A 23,243-nucleotide genomic window follows, 5' to 3' on the forward strand; every position below is an offset into this window, starting at 1 on the left:
GAAACCCACGCAGACACGGGAGAACGTGCAGACTCTGCACAGAAAGTCACCCAAGCCGGGTCCCTGGTGCTGTGAGGCAGCAGTGCTAACCACTGTGCCACCCCATACTGGACGAGTAGTAATCCAGAGGCCCAGCTCCTCAAAGGGGCTGTTGAATGATGTATTACATATAATAGGGTGTAGTAATAATGTCACTTTTAAAGTTTATTTACTGGTGTCACAAGCAGGCTTACATTAACATTCATAAGGTTACTGTGAAAATCCCCTAATCGCCACACTGCGGTGCCTGTTCGGGTACATTGAGGGAGAATTTAGCATGGCCAATGCACCTAACCAGCACATCTTTCGGACTGTGGGAGGAAACCCGAGCACCCAGAGGAAATCCACGCAGACACGGGAGAATGTGTAGACTCTGCACAGAAAGTGACAGATCCCTGGTGCTATGAGGCAGCAGTGCTAACCACTGTGCCACCCCATACTGGACTAGTAATCCAGAGGCCCAGCTCCTCAAAGGGGTTGTTGAATGATGGATTATATATAATATAACACCACTTCACTTGTTAATAAGCTCTTATTTCTCCCCATAAGTGAACTTGTCCAGCTTGTGTCTGACAGCAAAACGATCATTTAACAGCAGTCAACTGGCCTTGGGGAAGGTGTAAATTCATCATCATTGATTAATCAGATATAACAGTGATGCTCTGGGAACATGGATTTAAATCACACCAAGGCAGCTGGTGTAATTTGAATTCAATTAATAAATCTGAAATTGAAACTATCATCAATTGTTGGAAAAACCCACCTGGTTCACTAACTTTCTTTAGGGAAGAAAATCTGCCATTTTTACCTGGTCTGGCCTACATGTGACTCCAGATCCATAAGTTGCTTCTTAACTGCCCTCTGAAATGGCCTAGCAAACTACTCAGTTTAAGGTACTTATTAGAGATGGGCAACAAATACCAGTGATGCTGAAATCCCATGAAAGAATAAAGGAAATAGCTTTTTTTAAAACTAAGTTTTTTTTTTAAAGTGACTTGCCTCAACAGGGCTGTTCAAATATTACAATACAACATCACTTCAGTTGTTCATAAATACTTATTTCTCCCCACAGTGAACTTGTCCTGCTTGTGCCTGACAGCGAAATTAGACTGTGCAATCATTTGGCAGCAGTCAATCAGCCTCAGGGTGTGAATCTAGAATTCATCGTCATTTCTGATTCATCAGGTATAACAAAAGATGCTACCTGCACCATTGTGGTTAGAGAATAATCGTGTTGGAGAGCTCAGGGATTCCATGCTGGTTAATCCTCTATTAATGAAGGTAAGGACTTGAGGGGTCACAATTCTGGTAGCCGTTTCAAAACAAAACACAAAATCAGTGAATACAAAAGCAAGATGCTGCAGATGCTGGAATTCTGAAATGAAAGCAGAAAATCCTGGAAATATGCTGCAGGTCAGGCAGCATTTGTGGAGAGAAACATTAACTGATGCACACTTCAAATGAAGGGGCATCATTGACCTGAACTCCACATTTCTCTGTCATTCAACTGTTTGAAATTACTCAAATGTCAGCTGTAGAAATGTGGTTTGAGTGTTGCCCATGAAAGAAATAGAAATAAATACTGCAAGGCAATTTTATCACAGATCAGGGAGGCGGTTGTGTAGTGGTATTCTCACTGGATTAGTAATCGAGAGACCCAAGGTACTACTCGGGAACCAGGGTCTGAATCACATCACAGCAGATAGTGAAATTTGAATTCTATAAAAATCTGGAATTAAAAGTCTAATAATGACTACAAAGCCATTGTTGATCGTCATAAAAATCCATCTGGTTCACGAATGCTCTTTCGGGAAGGAAATCTGCAAGCCTTGACTGGTCTGGCCTACATGTAATTCCAGCAATGTGGTTGACTCCTTAATGCCCTTTGAAATGGCCCAGCAGCTCAAGGGCAATGAATGAATTTTAAAAAAATCTATTTTGGATATAGAAAAATATGCAGCAAACAGTACTGATTTGCTGTCTCCTTAAGCAAAGTTTCTGTGTAAATTTTGTTCTGATATTTTAAAAAGTATACTCCTGTTTTCCACAAAGAGAAAATCAGAATGTAAGTCAGCATGGACCAGGTACTCCCAGTCTGGCTACTGTAGCCAGTGAGCGACCATCATGAGTAGAGATCTTGTCTTCACACAGTTTATGTTTCTGGCCTTAAACACTACAAAGATCCACTGTCTGCTGACACAATCACAACTAGACCAGTAGTTAGGCAACATCGGCCTCAGCAGCTTTGGGTTAGAGAAGGAAGCATTGACTCTGGTTTCTACCTCTGATTACTACCAGAGATTCTTTCTGATGTAAATGTGTGTGCATGTTGGACAAGAACAGGATGGAATTTGGCAGTGCCACCAAATCCACCCTCTCTCCCCCCTGCTCCTCCCACCCCAAATCTCCCCCCGTGAAAATATTATCGGTTGAACCTAACTGTGTAGAATCAGCCATGAAAACCCACCAAAGCAGGCGAGGGGCAGATCATGGAAAGGTCCGTTGACCTCCAATGGGATTTTCCAGTTTTGGGGTGAGAGCGGCTGGAAAATCCTGGCCACAACTCCAGCAAGGAATTGATGAAAATCAAGAGAAAGAAGGCAAGCGGACGAAATCTCCTGGAAGAGCAAAAGAAAGAAAGAAAGGTGACTGGGAGAGCAAAAAGAACGCAAAGGCAGGAATTGCACTTTCTGTTGTCTGGCGATGGAATGACAACAGTGAAAATTTTAGAAAAAGTTAAGAATAGCTGAGGCTGTTCCCACACTTTGGTGGTAAGGTTTTAAGAGGTGCTGCTCACATATTTGGAAATAGAACAATAATGAGAGTAAATTACAGAACTTTGTATATATCGATTAAAATGAGAAATGTTATTATTCCCTAGCATGTATTTTTTTTACATGAAACATGGGATTATTATTCCGTATTTAATAATAGAACTTTATAAGGACTATGATTTTGACTGTAGAGGACATCGTAAAGTGCCCCAGTATTTGATACAAATTCCTCTTGACTCTACAGAAGTGTTTACCCTTGACTAGAAAACCTCCTCATTAATGATTAAGTACTTAATTCACTGGGTACATTTTGGCCCAGATGCTGTCTACTATCTCACCAGTGAATCATGGAACCAATATGAATACAATCACAATTATTTTATGCTCAATTTGAATCTGGGATGACTCTAGAATAATAGATGTATAATTATTTACTGGGCGTACAATGGAAAATACAGGACAGTGTTCTGATATGCCAAATATGCTGCAGTTGATTTTTACTTTGAAAATTTCTCTATTCTTGCACTTGGAAATCACCTCACTGAACACCGGCCCTTGTAGTTTCAAACATAATTTCACTATTCATGATATAATAATGAAAATATCATTATAATAGTGAGTTTCAATATAGAATCACCATGATAGTTTCATACACTGCTATAGGGAGTAAAGTAGTACGCAGCAGATTCTTCATCTTACACCAGGTGGTGCTGATGCAACAGCTAAAATTACTGACATCCTTTCCTGAATTCCCTCCACAAAGTGAGATTGGCAAATAAAATGCTGTATATTTCACAATATTCAGCTCGATAAAAGACTATTGAAACATAGATATTACAATCTAGTAAAATGGAAGATACTAAGAAAGGATTTGCAAATGTTTACGCAATGTAAAAAGGCAGACCTGATAACTGAGCAGTAATCAATCCTGAAGCGAATTGTGTCTTCCCAGTAGCGGATTGAGCTTTGTAATTCCAATTTCTTGCTGAGTATGTACGTATATATTTTAAACTATTGTCAAAAAAATGTATACAACATTTACATTGCTGTGTCTCGAACAAAGAACAAAGTACAGCACAGGAACAAGCCCTCCAAGCCTGTGCAGATCATTATACCCTAGCTAAACTAAACAAAACCTTCTGCCCTTACTCAGTCCATACCTCTCTATTCATGTACCCACCCAGATGCCTCTTAAATATTGCTAATGTGCCAGCTTTCACCACCTCCTCTGGCAGCGCGTTCCAGGCACCCACCACTCTCTGCGTGAAAAACTTTCCCCGCACATCTCCCTTAAACTTTCCCCCTCTCACCTTGAACCTGTGCCCCCTTGCAATTGACACATCCACCCTGGGAAAAAGCCTCCGACTATCCACCCTTTCAACCCCTCTCATAATTTTGTAGACCTCTATGAGCCTCCGTCTTTCCAGTGAAAACAATCCTAGTTTATTCAACCTCTCCTCATAGTCAACACCCCCAAGACCAGGCTGGTGAACCTTCTTTGCACTCTCTCCAAAGCTTCCATGTCCTTTTGGTAGTGTGGTGACCAGAACTGCATGCAAAACTCCAAATGCGGCCTAACCAAGGTTTTATATAGCTGCAACATGATTTCCCAACTCTTGCACTCAGTGCCCCGGCTGATGAAGGCAAGCATGCCATATGCCTTCTTAATCACCTTGGCCACCTGTGTCGCCACTTGTAGGGAACTGTGGACCTACACACCCAGATCCCTCCAAATGTTAATGTTCCTAAGGGCTCTGACATTTATAGTATAGTTCACACCTAAATTTGATCCTCCAAAATGCATCACCTCACATTTGTCCGGATTAAACTCCATCTGCCATTTCTGTGCCCAAATCTCCAATCAATCTATATTCTGTTGTATCCTGTGATAATCCCTGGCACCATCAGCAACTCCACCAATCTTCGTGTCATCTGCAAACTTACTAATCAAACCACTCACATTTTCCTCCAGATCATTTATATATACTACAAAGAACAAAGCACTGATCCCTGCAGAACACCACTAGCTACAGATCTCCATTCTGAAAAACATCCTTCCACCACTACTCTCTGTCTTCTATAACCAAGCTAGTTCTGTATCCATCTAGCCAGCCCACCCCAAATCCCATGTGATTTTAGGTTTTGTACCAGTCTGCCATGTGGGACCTTGTCAAACACCTTACTAAAGTCCATATAAACTACATCCAAAGTACTTCCCTCAACAATTATCTTTGTCACCTCTTCAAAAAACTCAATCAAGTTGGTGAGACATGACATTCCCTGTACAAAACCATGCTGCCTGTCATTAACTAGTTCATTTCCTTCCAAATGTGCATATATCCTGTCCCTCAATATCTTCTCCAAAAGCTTCCCCACCACTATAATGAATACAAGTAAGGTGTTAGGTGAAATAAAGAGGACACTGTTGTGGAGCATGAGTAGATCAGTTGGGCTCAATGCCCTCTTTCCATTCTGTATGTTCCATGTGATTCTATGTAAATATAAGCACAAGTTTTTTTTTCTTAACAATTCTTTGGGAAATCACCTGATCTGCCTTAATCTTGGTCCTGAAATAATGTGGCTGCAGTCTTGAAGGTTCCCATTAGCAGGATTAAAGGAAAAATAAATTCTTCAGTTGGGCTAGGATTTCAATTGAACACCTCGTACTACTGTGGCTCAAATTCAGAAGATGTTACCAGGCATCTTCTGCTCGGCCATCCATGTTAACCGACAGGGAAAGCTTACACTCCAGCAAGGGTACTGCGTCTCCTGCACTACAAACATTTGCATTTTTTTCTCTTTTCAGTTTTCTATTTCATATTAAATTCCATCAGGCTAGACAGGATGATACCACAATAACATAACCAATCATTACCTCTACAAATGTTCTGCTTATATAGGATTACATAGAATGTAGCACAGCAACAGACCAACAGTTCCCTGCCAGTGTTTATGTTGCATATGAACCTCCGACAAGTCTACTTCACCTAAACATATCCTTCTGTTCTTTTTTCCCTCATGTCTTTATGTAGTTTACTTTTAAATGTATCTTAAAGTAAAAATAATCTTTCAGTCATTCTGTAAATATATAAATATTGTAACAAAGCAAATTCCTTTCGTATCAGAATTGTTAGCAACTCAAAATAAATTTAATTAACCTCAATAATAAGTGAATAGTTGTTAATTATTTGGTGCACAAGGAAATGAAACTCAAAAGGATGCAGTGAACTCCTAGGAACCTTTCATTCTTCAAATCCTAAGTAGGAATTCACTTTTGCATTATCCAGTTTGTTAACTAAATGGAGATCACAGGATGGTTGGTTTAATGTTGCAATTGTGACTTCAGAGTTTTCAAATATTCCCCCATTTGACTTTCCTCTCCATACTTTATATTGGCCATTTCTGAAGCAAGTGTTTGGAATATTTAGAGTAATAATTTCTTAGTAGCAAACACATTCATCTAGATACAATCTAGTTACAAGTGAATTTGTAATTTTAAGAAAACTTGTAATTACCTCATTTGTCCACAAGGCTTTACAGATATATGGGTGAAGGCAACCACTTGACCTGTTAATGCAGACGCCCAGAGAAATTCCCAATCCCTTGTAACATCAAATTGTTTTTTCAAAATAATTCAAGGGATTTTGTTTCAGTTAGATTTTATGTGTAAGAGGATGGGTTTTGAATGAGTTTATAACTCTTGCTCCCAATCTCTGCAACTTACTCAGCACCACAAGACTTTGAGATTCCACCGTTCCTCCAATACTGGCCTCTTGTACGTCACCAAGTTTAATCACTCCACATTGGTAGCTGAGTCTTTTGCTGCTCTTCATGCCCTAAGTATTGGAGTAAGGAGAGAGAGAGAGAAATTTCTTTTGAAGTCACTAATTATAGTTGGGATATTGTTGTCTAAAGAGGCAATATGGTGTGAATACTTTGAGGCAGTAGTCATTTGGAACATATATCGTATTTTCCTCAATTTCAAGTCTGTGTCTTTAATGATTTCCTCCTCTTCTCTGTGTGATACAATATTGAATTGTTTTTTCAACTGTTATGTCTGAATCTTCTCTGTTAATTCTTTTGGTATCTTGTTGCCTCTGTGATCTCCTGGTTAGCAGGTTTCTTCATCTTCACATGTTCATTCTGGTAAGCCCTTTCGACTTATCGGATTTTTACAGTCTGTTTTCCCTCTTTATCTCATTTCTAGGTTTTTTTGTAAATTAATGCTCTCCATTGCATCTTCAAAGAAATCAATCTATCTTCTGCAGAATTGATATTAAACACTTTCCCCAACTTTATTTCACTTGATTGAACCTTACTTCATCAAATTTAGTCCTTTTAAAGTTATCTATGCTTCTGGTTTCCAGATCATGCTAAATTTAGTCATAATGAATTACTTCAGTATTCTATGTTATCTTCTGGTCTTAGGTTAAAACTGAAAGAACAAGAGCTTATCAGAACGTTCTCTGCCTGTACCAGCCCCAATTCCAATTCAACCAGCCTAATATATCAATCAGTTTTTATTTTCTGTCTAGGCACGCAAAGAACGTTTGAGATAACTTGTTTTATATTTTTCGCACATGGCTCATTAACATTCACGAGTCATATTATAACTTAATAATCATCGTAGGGAACATCTTGCAGTTAAGCTGAACAATTTACTCACACTGATCCCACAATACTTTGCAAGAATTGCAGGTTTACATACAAAATAGTGTATCGTTATGTTAGCTGTTTAAAGTGTGGATTTGCCCCATTACCTGGCTACTTAGAATTCAGCTGTGGGTGGATTTCCAGAAGACATCTGAAATCACTAGACTTACAGCTTTAACAGTGGGCTTACACAATGTGTCTGCGAGGGAAGGCAATTAAATTTGATTTCACTTACTGCAAATTACTTAACATCTTGTAGTTTACAATATGGGATCTATCTGCTTTAGTGTGAAGACAAATGCTGGCACAATCCACTGGGATGTGCTAAATAAAATTTAAAAATATTTAAACTTCAGAAAGGACTACATGTTCCTGATACTCTATTTGAAGGATTGTCAGTTAATCTTTGACAAAAGTACCTATCATTTAAACAACATATTTAAGCATAAAATTGCTCTAATAATTCTTCATTTTTTAAGTGACTGATTTTATTTCAATACATTACAAAATTCATTTTCAAAATAATTTTGCCTAAGTTTTAAAATCCATGTTTTTGTTTATCCTCGCCTCTCCATGTCGCTTTAACCTCCTCCAGTCCTAGAACACTCCCAGGTCTCTCCACTCTTCCAGTTCAGGCCTCTTGCACATCCCTAATTTTGCTATTGGTGACTGTGCCTTCAGCTGTCCAGACCTTAAGCTCTGCAATTCCTAAACCTCTCTGCCTCTCTATCCTTCTCTAGATTCACAGAATGCCTGCAGTACAGAAAAAGGCCAATCAGACCATTGAGTCTGCACCAACACTCTAAAAGAGCATTACCCAGGCCCTCCCCTCCGCCCTATCCCTGTAAACCCACACGTTTTACCATGGCTAATCCACCTAAACGATACGTCTTTGAACACTAAAGGGCAATTTAACATGGCCAATCTGCACATCTTTGGACTGTGGGAGGAAACCGGAGCACCCGGAGGAAACCCACATAGACACGAGCTGCAGAATTTTCCTGACCATGCAAAGGTCCGTTGACTTCGGGCAGCAATTTCTGTTTTTGGTTCTAGCGTGGCCAGAAAATCCCACGCGAGGAGAACATGCAAACTCCACACAGTCAACCAAGGCCAGAATCGAACCTGGGTCCCTGGTGCTGCAAGGCACCAGTGCTAACCAGTGTGCTACCATGCCATCCACTGTCTCTAAGACGCTCCTTAAAACATGTCCCTGACCAAGCTTTCGTTCGCCTGTCTTAATATCTCCTCATGTGATCTGGTATAAAAAAGATGTGAGGGAGAACTTTTTTAAGCAGCGAGTGAAAGAGGTGACAATCGATTATTTCAAAAGGAAGTTGGATCGAGACTTGAGGGAAATAAACTTGCAGGTCTATGCAGAGAGATTGGAAGAATGGGACTGACTGGATTACTTTACAGAGAGCTGACATGAACTCAATGGTCATAATGCAGTTATGACTCTTTTTAAATACAAGTTGTTATTGTTAACCCAAAACAGTAAAATATATTCATTACATGCCAATCAAATTTAGCTACATTGTGCCATCTGAGTATTGCCAGAACGCACAATGTTTTGTGAATTAAGAGCTTTGCGCTAAGAAAGACTTTAACAACATCTACAGAATTGGAAGTTGAATGGATTAGTTTTCTTTGTGGTAGCTGTGAGGCAATCCGTTTTACCCAGGAGAAGCACATTTGAGGCAACGATTGAAATATTGATCTGATGATATCACCAGTTCTCTTCATTAACCCAAAATACTTTCCAAATGGGAATATTTCGTTTCAGTAAAGGAGATGTACAAGATTATGACAGGTTTAGGTAAGGTAGAGAAAAGTAGTTGTTCCCATCAGTTGTAACAAGGACGAGGGAAGACAGATTTTAGGTTTCGGGCAAGAAATACCGGGTAATATGGGGAGAAGCTTTTATGTCATGAGTGGTAATGACCCAAAACATGCTGCCTACGAGCGTGTGGAAGCGGAGACAATTAATGATTTTAAAAAGGATATTGTATAGGTACTGGAGGGAAAAAAAATTGCAGGAGATAAAGAAGGGAATCAAATTTACTGTCTGGGTCTACAGAGAGTTGGCATGGACTCAGAGGGCTGAACAGCCTCCTTCTATGCTGTAATGGCTGTCTGGTTCTAAAATATGGTCTATGCTTCTGGTTTCCAGATCATGCTAAATTTAGTCATAATGAATTACTTCAGTATTCTATGTTATCTTCTGGTCTTAGGTTAAAACTGAAAGGGAGGCAAAAGTGTACTAACCCAGCGTCAGTGGAGAAGAGAGTTCCAGAGAAGGGAGGGTTGTATAACTGGAGGAGATTATGAAAGTAGTGAGATCACAAGGAATTTTTTAAAAATTAAAAATTTTAATTAAATGTTTTGAAGTATCAGGACCAGTGTAGGTTGGAAGGATGAAAGTGATGTGTGAGTGAGACTTGAGGTGGAATATGATATGGCTACAAATATAAAGACAAATAGTAAGGGATTCTATAGATAGTTAAATAAGGAAAGGGTTAACAAGATGAGCGTTACTCTTGCAGTAAGTGAATCTGGGGAATTAATAATGGAAAATAAGGAGATGGCAGGTGAATTAAACAAGTATTTCATTTAGAGGAGACAGGTAAGATCCCAGAAATAGCTGTAAATCAGGAAAAGGAAGGAAGGAAGAAACTCAGGAAAATTACAATCATCAGGGAAGTGGCATTGAACTTACAAAGTGATAAATCCTGGGGTCCTGATGGACTTCATTCTTGGGTCTTAAAAAAAGTGGCTAGTGAGATAGTTGATGCATTGGTTATACTTCTCAAAAATTCCCAAGATTGGGGAAGGTTCCATTAGATTGGAAAATAGTAACATAACTCCTTTATCAAAAAACGGAGACAGAAAATATGAAACAACAGGCCAGTTAGCTTAACATCTGTCATGGGGAAAATGTTAGAAGCTTTTGTTGAAGATGTTATAGCAGGACACTTGGAAAAATTCAAGACAGTCAGGCAGCATCAACATGCTTTTGTAAAGAAGAAATCATCATTAACCAGTTTAGTGGAGTTCTCTGAGGGAGTCACGTGTGCCATGGATAAAGGAGAACTGATGCATATCCTGTACTTGGGTTTCCAGAAGGCATTTGATAAGGTTCTTCATCAAAGGTTATTGCAGAAAATAAAAACTCAGGGTGCCATTCACTAATGGGCAATCTAGGTTAGTTGAGTGGCCCTCCTTCATCTCAGTGGGTCACAAGATTGAAATCAGATTTGTTCACCAACCTGTGACCATATGGATAAGATTAAATGTATTAATACACACCAAAACAATTCATAATGAGTTATAGAAAATGCTTAATCATATATATAATAATAGAACTATCATCAACTTCAAATGGTAAAAACAAAAAAAAGCTCTCACATCAATGTTGTGTGCAATCAGCATGCACCTCACTTTACTTGCCCTTGCTTTACGTGCGTATCAGTCAGTCATACTGGCTGGAAATAAAATACTATATGGACAAAAATCAGCTGAACGTGGCAACCCTGAGCATGGGCAACGATCAACAAAATGTCTCTAGGGCCGTACTCAGAACCCAGATGGGCTGCATATGGCCCCCAGGCCACAGGTTGCCCAATACTGGTGTAGGGGGTAACATAATAACATGGTTAGGAGATTGCCTCGGAAACAGAGTGTAGTCATAACACAGAAATGTAGAAAATAGAAGCAGGAGTAGGCCAAATGGGTCTTTTACTGGTTGGCAAAATATAACGAGGGGTTTTCCACAGGGATCAGTACTTGAGCCTCACTTTTTTACAATGTTTGTAAATGACTTGGGTGAAGGGACCAAAGGTATGGTTGCTAAATTTGCCGATGATACAAATAAAGGTAGGAAAGTAAGTTGTGAAGAGAATATAAGAAGGCTGCAAAGGGACATCGATAAGTTACATGAGTAGGCAAAGATCTGGCAAATGAAGTATAATGTGGGAAAATGTGAAATTGTCCATTTTGGCAGAAGAATAAAATAGAAGCTCATTATTTCATGGTGAGAGATTGCGCAGCTCTGAGATTCAGAGGGATCTGGGTGTCCTAGTGTATGAATCACAAAAAGGCTATTACACAGATACAGCAAGTAATCAGGAAAGCCAATAGAATGTTTTTGTTTATTGCAAGGGAAATTGAATACAAAAGTAGGGAGGTTACGTTTCAGTTGTACAGGGCAGTGGTGAGACCACATCTAGAATATTGTGTACAGTATTGGTCTCCTTATTTAAGGAAGGATGTATTATCTTCTGAGAACATTTACTAGACTAATACCAGAAATGGGTGTGTTGTCTTATGAGGAAAGGTTGGACAGGCTAGGCATGTATCCACAGGAGTTTAAAAGAGTAAGAGGTGACTTGATTGAAACCTTTAAAATTCCATGGGGTCTTGATAAGATGGATGTGAAGAGGATGTTTCCTCTTGTGGGAGAATCTAGAACTCAGGGTCACTATTTAAAAATAAGGAGTTGTTCATTTAAGGCAAAGGAGGAGAATTTTTTTCTCGCAGAGCGTTATGAATCTTTGGAACTCTGTTTTCACCACCTTTTGAGGAAGAAAGTCTGTCACGAACCCAGCTGATGTTATCTGCGAGGGTGTCGCAAGTTGGAAACATTAGTTCATGATGGTGTATTTTTTTGTCTACAGGAATGGTGTAAGGTGCGAGACCCAGTGAGGACAGTAACCAGCCCAGTGGTAGTATGACACTTTTTAAAGACTATTAATTAAAAAGACACATATAGACAAACAGGACTATAATGATTTAAAACAGTTACATACAAGACTAGTAAACACACCCACATAGTTTAAATAGGAATTACCTTTTTGACCCAAAGTACATTTACAAAATCTGAACTCTTTCTGGACTTCCCTGTTTCCAAACCAATAGATCTAGAAGTAAATGCTAGAGTCCATTATTAAAGAGGAAATAACAGAGCACCTGAATAAGAATGGTTCGATCAAGCAGACGCAGCATGGATTCATGAAGGGAAAGTCGTGTTTGACGAATCTACTGGACTTTTATGAAGATGTCACTAGTGCGGTTGACAGAGGGGAACCGGTGGATGTGGTGTTTTTAGATTTCCAGAAGGCGTTCAATAAGGTGCCTTACAAAAGGTTGCTGCAGAAGATTGGGGTACACGGAGTTAGGGGTAAGGTGTTGGCGTGGATTGGGGATTGGCTATCTAATAGGAAGCAGAGAGTTGGGATAAATGGGTGCTTTTCTGGTTGGCAGTTGGTGACCAGTGGCGTGCCGTAGGGATCGGTGCTGGGGCCTCAATTGTTTACCATTTACATAGATGATCTGGAGGAGGGGACTGAATCTAGGGTATTCAAGTTTGCTGATGACACGAAGGTGAGTGGGAAAGCGAATTGCGTGGAGGACGCGGAAAGTCTGCAGAGAGATTTGGATAGGCTGAGCAAGTGGGCGAGGATCTGGCAGATGGAATATAACGTTAGCAAATGTGAGGTTATCCACTTTGGAAGAAATAATAGTAAATTGGAATATTATTTAAATGGAGAAAAATTACATCGTGCGACTGTGCAGAGGGACCTGGGGGTCCTTGTGCACGAATCGCAAAAACTCAGTCTGCAGGTGCAGCAGGTGATCAAGAAGGCGAATGGAATGTTGGCCTTTATCGCGAGGGGGATAGAATATAAAAGCAGGGAGGTCTTGCTGCAACTGTACAAGGCACTGGTGAGGCCGCAACTGGAGTACTGTGTGCAGTTTTGGTCCCCTTATTTGCGAAAGGATATATTGGCCTTGGAGGGAGTGCAGAGAAGGTTCACCAGGTTGATACCGGAGATGAGGGGTGTAGCTTATGAAGAGAGATTAAACAGATTGGGTCTGTACTCGTTGGAGTTTAGAAGGATGAGGGGTGATCTTATAGAGACATATAAGATAATGAAGGGGCTGGATAGGGTAGAGGTGGAGAGATTCTTTCCACTTAGAAGGGAAACCAGAACTAGAGGGCACAGCCTCAAAATAAGGGGGGGCCGGTTCAGAACAGAGTTGAGGGGGAACTTCTTCTCTCAGAGGGTAGTGAATCTCTGGAATTCTCTGCCCATTGAAGTGGTGGAGGCTTCCTCGTTGAATATGTTTAAATCACGGGTAGATAGTTTTCTGATCGATAAGGGAATTAGGGGATATGGGGAGCAGGCGGGTAAGTGGAACTGATTCGCTTCAGATCAGCCATGATCTTGTTGAATGGCGGGGCAGGCTCGAAGGGCCAGATGGCCTACTCCTGCTCCTATTTCTTATGTTCTTATGTAAATGCCAGCTTATAGTTACTGCACAGTATACGATTGAGTAGTTATTCTGGGGAACATCTCCTCTTGGTTCAGCAAAGATATGGGTTTTAACTGTCTCCACAAACATTTTCTGCACCCTTGCTTTTGGTCTGCCAGCTAGAACCAGCTTATAGACTACTAGATAGAATTTGCCCCCTGCTTCTCTCTGTATACTTGGCTGTTTGGCCCCTCAGCTTCTGTTAGTTCTAAAAGATTAACAAATGTATATCTTCCCTGAATGGTGCAATTGTCTACTGAAAGTGTTTCCTATTAGCAGGATGATGTATTCATTTTCCCCTGTCTACAACTGCTAATTTCATTATTGGGATTCACATCCTGTGAAAAACTTTTGAAATGCTGGTGGCTTTGAACCCGCAGGCATATTCATGACAAATCTTTTAATATTTTTAAGACAGAGGTAGATAGATTCAGGGCGGCACGGTAGCACAGTGGTTAGCACTGCTGCTTCACAGCTCCAGGGACCTGGGTTCGATTCCCGGCTTGGGTCACTGTCTGTGCGGAGTTTGCACATTCTCCCCGTGTCTGCGTGGGTTTCCTCCGGGTGCTCCGGTTTCTTCCCACAGTCCAAAGATGTGCGGGTTAGGTTGATTGGCCATGCTAAAATTGCCCCTTAGTGTCCTGGGATGCGTAGATTAGAGGGATTAGCGGGTAAAATATGTAGGGATAGGGGGGTAGGGCCTGGGTGGGATTGTGGTCGGTGCAGACTCGATGGGCCGAATGGCCTCTTTCTGTACTATAGGGTTTCTATGATTTCTATGATGATAAGGAAGGGGTTGAAAGGTTACTGAGGATAGGTGGGAGGTTACAATCAGATCAACCATGATCTTATTGAATAAAGAGCAGGCTCGAAGGGCCAACTGGTCTGCCTCCTGCTCCTAGTTCGTATGTTTGTATGACAGCCTGAGTTTTGAATAAGTTGATGTTTACGGAGTGTAGGGAACGGGAACCAGGAGAGCACTGGAAAAGTTAATGCCTTTGTTATTGCCAAACTTAAGTGTTTCAGCAACAGATTGACAATCTTACAGCCGTGAAAGCAGGTAATGTTTGCGGGAAAGATTATATGGAATTGGAAGCTCAGGTCATTGTCAAATGGAACAGTGGTTGCAAACAGTCTGGTTTCTGGTGAAAGAGTAGCAAAGCTGGGGGATAGAGGGAACCAAAGACAATGGCACTGATTTTTTGAATTTTAATTGAAGTACAATGTGACTCAAGTTTCGCACAAGCAGTTTGTCCGCACAGAGATCGTGGAATGTAGGGAAATAGAGGTGTCTTATGATCAGAGTGGTTTTACTGGGGACTAGGGCCTTAAAGCTTGAGGAGGCTGAGTGGTTGAGAATGTAAGAGTCCATTACATCATTGAGGGAATGTTTGGTTTTTGGAATAATTTGTCAGGGATATTGGAGGGGCAACTGGTCTCTAAAATGAAATTGTCTTGAATGATCTTGAAGGGATGCTATTTCACAGAGTCAGTGGAGACTTGATGGCCTCCTTCTGCACTGTCGGGATTCTATGGTTCAATGGACCATTGATACCTCATTCAAATTAATCCACCACCACCTCACAACAGCCATGATTGCCAGAAGGTGACAGCTGCAGACCATCCTTTGGAGGGGATTTTCCTCCATAATGGCAATCAGGCAGTTGTGGCCGCTTTTCGTTGAATAATGAAAATTCTTCAGAAAGTTCTTCCATCTAGATCTTCCAATGTTGAATGCAGACCTGTGAGCCCACCTGCCATCACTAATTGGATGGGGCTCCTGCCACCTCCTCCAAAATCTCTCACTGGATCCCACAAGTGGCACTTGTGGATTTTTAATCTGCTTTTTATCCTGATGGTGCGATCAATATTCGGGAGTGAAAATCGTGCACATCGCTTTTCCTGATCTTGAGAATTTTTGTATTTCTAAATAGAAACTAGTGCAAAAAGCAGACTTGACTAATTACTAGATTGATATTCCTCACCAATACTCAGAATTGGATTCAAATGTAATAAATATCTATAAACTTTGACAGTTCTCATAACTTGGAACGCATGTCTTTGAAGAAAAACTTGTCAGTGAACTTGAATACTCACTGGGTATTCCATTTAACCCTTGTTTATTTAGTTGTCTCATTGAATAGAGATTCACTAGAAAAGCCTAAGTACAGTGCTTCCTTATACATCCTCTTTACTTTGAAGACTGAAATTATGAGGGGAAGAGATAGAGTGGACAGGACAAAATTGTTTCCCTTGGTGGAGAATTCTAGAACCAGGAAACATAGATTCAGGATAAGTGGCAGGAGGCGGCACGGTGGCACAGTGGTTAGCACTGCTGCCTCACAGTGCCAGTGACCCGGGTTTGATTCCCGGCTTCGGTCACTGTCTGTGTGGAGTCTGCATGTTCTCCCCATGTCTGCGTGGGTTTCCTCCAGGTGCTCCGGTTTCCTCCCATAGTCCGAAAGACGTGCCAGTTAGGTGCATTGGCCATGCTAAATTCTCCCTCAGTGTACCTGAACAGGCACCGGAGTGTGGCAACTAGGGGATTTTCACAGAAACTTCATTGCTGTGTTAATATGAACCTACTTGCGACACTAATAAATTTTTAAAAAGGTGTGGAGGGGACATGACTTTTTTATGAAAAGGGTGGTGGGTGTCTGGGATTCACTGCCTGAGTTGGTGGTGGAGGCAGAACTTCTGAAGTCTTTTAAAAAGTACCTGGATCTGCACCTTAAGTGCTGTAAGCTACAGGACTATGGGCCGGGTGCAGGAAGGTAGGATTAGAAAGGGCACCTGGGTGTCTTGGGCTGGCATGGGCAAGATGGGCTGAATGGCCTCCTTCTGTGCTGTAACTTTTCTATAGTTCTAAGTGGGACAAAGCTATCTTTCTAAATCAAACACAACTGTCAATCACCATCGGGTTGAAAGACACTGAAATGGCTTAACTAACTTTCTCAATGGAATATTTCTACCTTTACAGCAATGGCTGGCAGGTTTCCTCCAATTGATCAGCAATTCCAAATGATTATCTGCTTCCTTGTTCCAGTGCAATAATCATTATTAACTGTTTCTAACACCTGAGTGTTACATACAACATTCATTAAGTTGTCTGCCAAGACAGAAGTGACTCAGCTGTCAATGAAGCAGTGGTCTGTAAATCATAAAGCAAGCTGGATTCTTAAATATACAGGCAGCTATATTCCTGCAAGCAGCAATCAATTTAAATTGAATACTAGCTGCCTAGCTTTCAAAAATATTTTTATGATTTTGAAACAAGGCAAGTCTGCAATCTGCTATATAAAAGTCATCAACCAGCCTTTTGGTTAATACTATGTTCTGAGAAGTTGCCAATTTTTATACATAAGAATAATTGCTGTGAAATACTTCAAATCCAGGACAACAGTGCAGGAGCTTTACTTCATCGCCTGTCCATTTGTTTATACTTCAGATATGTATTCAGTGTAAACCTGCAACAAATTATTAAAAGCAGGAATGCAAATATGGCTTTGGATCCTGTACAGAAGGACCTCTGATTCCACAATCAAAGTTCTGAAGTACTGAATGGTGCCAAAACAAAAAAAATGTATAATTTCAGACAAATGTAGTGAAATGAATAATTCAAAAATCTCTGGTAAGCATGTTCTTCATTGTTCTGTTTACACGCATTAAATATATGCTTTAGAAATAGTACAAATTTTGATAATTATCATTCTCCAAAGGATTCAAAAAAGTCTGTTGAATAGCTAAGTCAATAATTAATGGAGATGTGCGACCAGTTGATATCAAATTATTTGTCTCCATATTCTGACTACTGTTCTGCCAAAAACATAAGAAGCTAGACTACACTCAAAATAGGCTACAGTTTTTCTTAAATAGTACAACTTTTCATCACAGCAAAGCTTGCAAATTCCACAAGCTCTCTACAGGAACGCTGAAGCACAACAATAAGGGTTCAAGGCCTGAAAAGCTTTGGGGGCCTAAGAATAAATTGCACTCATTTGTATGCATACTTCTAACCTTCTATAGGGATGTTAGAAGGGCATACAATTGCATGACTCCCACAGTGCTTCCAGAGTTTTGCTGCAAGCAACATCAACCACTGAACGGCAGTCAGCTGCAAAATCAGAAGTCGCTGCCGCCTGCAAAGGGATCTTGTGGGACCATTACGTTGCTGCTTTAGAATGTAAATACTCTGCAGTTTGGGCAGCTGAATTGTTCATGTAAATTACACGTGGCATTGTTACCACACCCCATATATCCAGGGCTTTGACTTTTGAAGCAAATGGTGTCCTCTGAAAGATATTCCACAGTGGAAAGTTTTGAGGGAAATGAAAGTAACCTACAATCCTATCCATTCATAACAGGTATTTGGAAATCTTTAACAAATCCTAGATTAATCACCTGGCCTCTGCAGGTCACCTTTCCTTGATAGCACAATGGGGGCCATTAATTCATAATGCAATCACCAATAGAAATCCACATTACTTCATAAGGTTGGGTAGCACACTGGAGTATCAGCGCAATGAAACCAATGCATCTTTGTCCCAGTTTTGACCAATCTCTTAGTCGGTAGTCATATAGCTGCTCCAGTTTTATGCAAATCTGGTTATAAATAACTTAAAGGTACCTTGATGCATTGTATTCCATGGAATTCCACTTTTAAAACTATATGTTATCCATTTGATCCCTTCACCTTAAATACTCCCTTCAAGGATCTGGTGCACTGTGAAATTCAGGCTAAATTTCAGTTTTTCCATAATGAACCACTGTGATTTTTAACAAATCTTTGGTTCAGTAAATTCTTAAAATCTTAATATGTAATTTACAACCTCTATAGTGAGATAGTAAAACAAACATTGGGTTGTAACTTTTGGCCAACAACACCGCATGTCATTGACTGTGGAGGAGTCAGATGTTGTGCATCATCTTCACTGTTCTCCACTTCAATGATTGACGTTTGCAGATAGCGGTTAGACACTATCAGCCACTATTGAGACAAAACTATAATAAAAATGCTGCACAAGAATGATGGCTATAAGGCCAGCTTCTATGCTGTATCATTCTATGAAAATGGGTGGTACATTTATTTTTAAAACTAAAAAACGTTATATTCAGGAGAACAACAAATATTGAGGAGTATTGGCCAAGCTATAAGGCAAGCAACTTCCCTTCTAATTTCAAAGTAAGTTAAGTATTGTTGGCTTTTGTAACAGATGAAGCCCTTAGTCTAGGTTCAGTACTCGACTATAATCTAACACCTGTATTCACAATGTGTATTATGATTTATTTTTTATTAGACATTAACATAACTTTAGAAAAAACACATTGAAGTAATAACTCATACTTATGACTGTGGAAATGCATCAGTACTACCTTTCCTCCCTCCTCTCCTAGTAGGGTACAGTTCCACAGGTTCTGGCAACACTTTGCTACCTTAGTGGCCAGTATTCAAGTGAAAGCTTAGACATTGAATGTTAGCAGGCGTTTTGATTTTGATGCATAACTTCAACCAATGTCCACACAAGTTAATTTTCCATGCATCACTGGATAGTAATTAGGAGTGGGAATCCTCACCTTTGCCACCAGAGGCAAACTGTAGTAATCCCATTGTCACTCTGGTCCAGATCAACTAACTCAGCACAGACCAGTGATCTAACCTCAGATTCTCCTGATTTGTGTGGCTCACATCATGCTGCCTTGTATCCCTGAACCATTTGGGAACTTTTTTTCAAAACAACTTTTGATATTTCTATTTTCATCTTTGAGGAATTGTTCTATTTAAATTAACGTATGTTAACATAAATATTGCAAGTACATCCCATTCATGTCATCCCCGATCTTACCAGAAAAAGAAAAATTGGCCTGCCCAATTAGGAAAGTCCGAATTTCCATTACTTGGAAAATTTCTGAGAAGGTTTTGCAATTGATCTGTAGACCAATTTACAATTGCCGTACTGTTACCAGCCATGTTGAGGTCAGCATAGCCATTCTGCAAGTCACACAGTTACCTGTTGGGGGAGCTCAGCCCATGATGTTTTGGAGTTAATAGCACTCCTGGATTTCCTGATTGTGAAAATGGACCAAAAACCTGTTATTAACAAAAAATAAATAAATGAATCCAAATAGTAGAGTTGTTATGCAATTCTAGGTGATAACCTTTTGAGGGCTCCAGTAGCATTCACAGAAGTGATGATTTATTGCCAAGAACATAAATTCAAAACTGTTTTTCTTTCAGTGCAACTTTCTAATTCTGCTTTATCGCATTCATCTTTTAAAATATATCAGATAAAACTGTTGCACACCTTTATATTCTACATCCTGTGCAGGCTTTTCAAAGGTTCTCACCACATTTTAAAATTATACTGTAGGAAAAAGAAATTGCAAAGTGTCGGGTTCTGACTGAAAATCAGAGAAACAGGCCAATTTTCTCTCCAGATCTTTAGACACTTTAGGCGTGTTTTGTGGCTTCATTCCTGAAGGGCGGAACCGAAAGAGGTTGGCAAACCTGGCTCTACACAGATTGGGACGCTGTTTTTAAAAGGTGCCCCGATCTCAAATTAAAACTAAAACCCCCTTCCCCAAGGGGGGAGGGGGTGGGGGGAAGCATACGGTGAACCCAGAAGGTAAGGTGTTATGCCGTTTATTTAAATTCATGGTAATCAGCCAGAGGGCGAGATCTCATTTTGAGATCTCCCCGATGCAAATCCCATTATGACCCTCTCCAGAGAATTAGTGGCCATATCGGGATTTGTGTTCATGACGAAGGGGGGGCCGGAAAATCACCCCTAGAGTCTGCTTCCAATTCACGGAGCACAAACCACAGACTCATGAATGAGGAGAAACACTACGAAAATGTTCTACTTCATAGGTTTGCAGTACAATAACTAGGGGAAACAATGCCCAATTCTATCTAGTTTGCAGTAAAAATGAATGCCTCCTGATTGCACACTTAGAGCGAACAACAGACCTGCATAGATTTTAAAAAACAAATTTATTCTATTGTTTAGACCATTAAGTATATGCATCAATCACTCTGTTAATTTAATATTAAATATGGAAGAATAAGTTAAAGAAATATGGAAATGAACTAAGGTTCCAAGACAAAAACTGACTGCAAGGTGCACAGGATCTCCAATGAGAGTGAGCTGAAGGAACAGCAATTTTGTTTTTAAATATACCTCTGACTTTCAATACTCATTATTCTCTTTTGTGTACACCTATGCTATGTGGGATATTAGAATAGTAGAAATTCAGTATAATACTCTTAGCCCCATTTACACTACAGCTCTACAGCTGCATATTCCCATTTGTTCAAAATTGCAGCTAATTCTAAACACAGTCCCCTGGGTAAATGGTATCCAATTGTGATCTGGAATAAAAATTACCACCTTTGGGATGTAGAGTTAGTTCAAGCTGCAAAGCATGAGATTTACATTGGACTGATATAAATGCAAAATACTTTTACCTAGCACTTTTCAGAGCAAATAAAAACTCATCACTTACACTAACCAATCTGTTAGGTTGCTACTAACTGATGCATGAAGCGTTGCAAGTAAACTGCTTTCAGTTTGGAAACCCCTACAATCTGGATCATAAACATGACACCTTACATACCAAACTATAAATATACTTCATTATAGATTCATGACTATAAGAGTGACAGAACCCACGTGTGACATTTGCTTTACAATATATTCTTCATTATGACACATTTTGTTCTACAAGTCCCCAGGTTATTGCTTTAAGTAAAATACTGCAGATGCTGGAAATCTGAAACAAACAAAAAATGCTGGAAACATAACGGATCAGTCAGCAGATGTGAAGCAAATGGACAAGTTTATACTTTGGATGTGGATTCTTCCTTCAACCTGTAAAGGACTGGCATCATTATATCAGAGAAGGGGGAGTTGGAAATGTGTACCATTCACTGAAACTGAGACGTTGTCTTATGTTATTCATTGGCAATTTCCGTCCATATTTGTATTTCCAGTCTCCTCCTTTGCAGTCCTAATATGTCTGTCCATTCTTTCCATACACGCGGGCTGACCTGTTGTATGCTTCCAGAATTTCCTGATTTTTGTCCCAGAATAATTGTGTTGTTTTCAAAAATCATATGTTAATAAATAAGTTTCAAAATTCTAGGCATTATGATGCACTAGCTCACCAATGAAGGCAGAGCAAAAGCTAGACTTAGCAACAGCAGAAGGGCAACACAATGTCACTAGTAATCTAGAAAAGAGTGCCATATCTGTCTGGTTCTCCATTCAGTGTGATTAAGGGAGTATTTATCTGACCACAATAGCATCAGTGCAAGGCAGTTTGACTCCAGAGCCAGGTGGAATGGGAGTCCCTCCTCCAGGAAGGATCATTTTTATTTGCTCTGGAATCAGGTGATCCCAATTCTGTACTCGTATTACAAAACCTTACTAAAGGTATGAAATAAAACCACCTTGCTTCAATTGTATGAGCCTCAGGAAACATTTAGACTAACTACAATATTTTATGAAGGACAGCTTGCAGGATGTATTGGGAGCCACAACAAGGAATTATAAAGGAAACTTAATGGTATGGCTCAGAAAAAGGATGAGAGGAGGACAACGTGAATTGGGACTTCCTACTTCCAGAAGTGCAGCATGGGCCTTTTTGGAAAGAGGTGGTGAAGGGATATTGGTGCAGGCTGGTTGTTCAAGCCCTGAAGGTTCAGATTTAAAAAATAAATAGGGTTAGACAATAAGTGAGAGTGGAATTACATGGGGTCTTGCAGGTCTTCGCAGAGATCAAGCCCGATGGTGGCCAGATGCTGGAATTTAAGCAGCATGGGACAGATGTGTCTGATGTACATCTGTAGTGGTACAGTAACCTTTCAGTCCAGTGCAGATGAAATGCCTCCCAGTGATTCCTGCAAACTCCACCAAGGACCAACTCTGGTCTGTGCAATCCATTGCTGATTTTTGATTTGATTTATTATTGTCATGTGTATTAGTATACAATGAAAAGTATCTTGCGTGCGACACAGACAAAGCATACCGTTCATAGAGAAGGAAACGAGAGAGTGCAGAATGTATTGTTACTGTCATAGCTAGGGTGTAGAGAAAATTCAACTTAATGTAAGGTAGGTCCATTCAAATGTCTGATGGCAGCAGGGAAGAAGCTGTTCTTGAGTCGGTTGGTATGTGACCTCAGACTTTTGTATCTTTTTCTGCTGTTCCCGGAATTGTGACACACTTGTTTTTTGGGGGGGCCTACATTTCAATCAATAAACTATTTTTGCGGTATCGATTATCTTACTGTCACTGATGTAGAACTGACATCGTAAAAAAGTATGTTTTCATTGATTTACAAGATCAAACTTTGTTTTCTTTCTTTGGGAGAATGGATGGAATAGTGACAATATAGGGACATTTAAGTTTCTATTCTGAAAAAAAAAGTAATTTCAGTCGTTCACCTGTGCAGTTTCTAACC

At 40.0% G+C, this 23,243-nt stretch overlaps 1 protein-coding gene across 1 annotated transcript in view; it reads left to right on the top strand.

Annotated features, from left to right (window-relative positions):
- The first annotated feature begins 1,140 nt into the window (after nucleotides 1–1,140).
- cfap77 (cilia and flagella associated protein 77) overlaps nucleotides 1,141–23,243 on the top strand; it is a 170,662-nt gene continuing 148,559 nt past the window's right edge. The window contains exon 1 of the mRNA XM_078227582.1: nucleotides 1,141–1,320. Coding sequence (XP_078083708.1) covers nucleotides 1,237–1,320 — 84 coding nt within the window. The 5' untranslated portion in view covers nucleotides 1,141–1,236. The remainder of the gene's footprint in view (nucleotides 1,321–23,243) is intronic.

The sequence above is a fragment of the Mustelus asterias genome, chromosome 13, assembly GCF_964213995.1.
Source record: "Mustelus asterias chromosome 13, sMusAst1.hap1.1, whole genome shotgun sequence".
Lineage (NCBI taxonomy): Eukaryota > Metazoa > Chordata > Chondrichthyes > Carcharhiniformes > Triakidae > Mustelus > Mustelus asterias.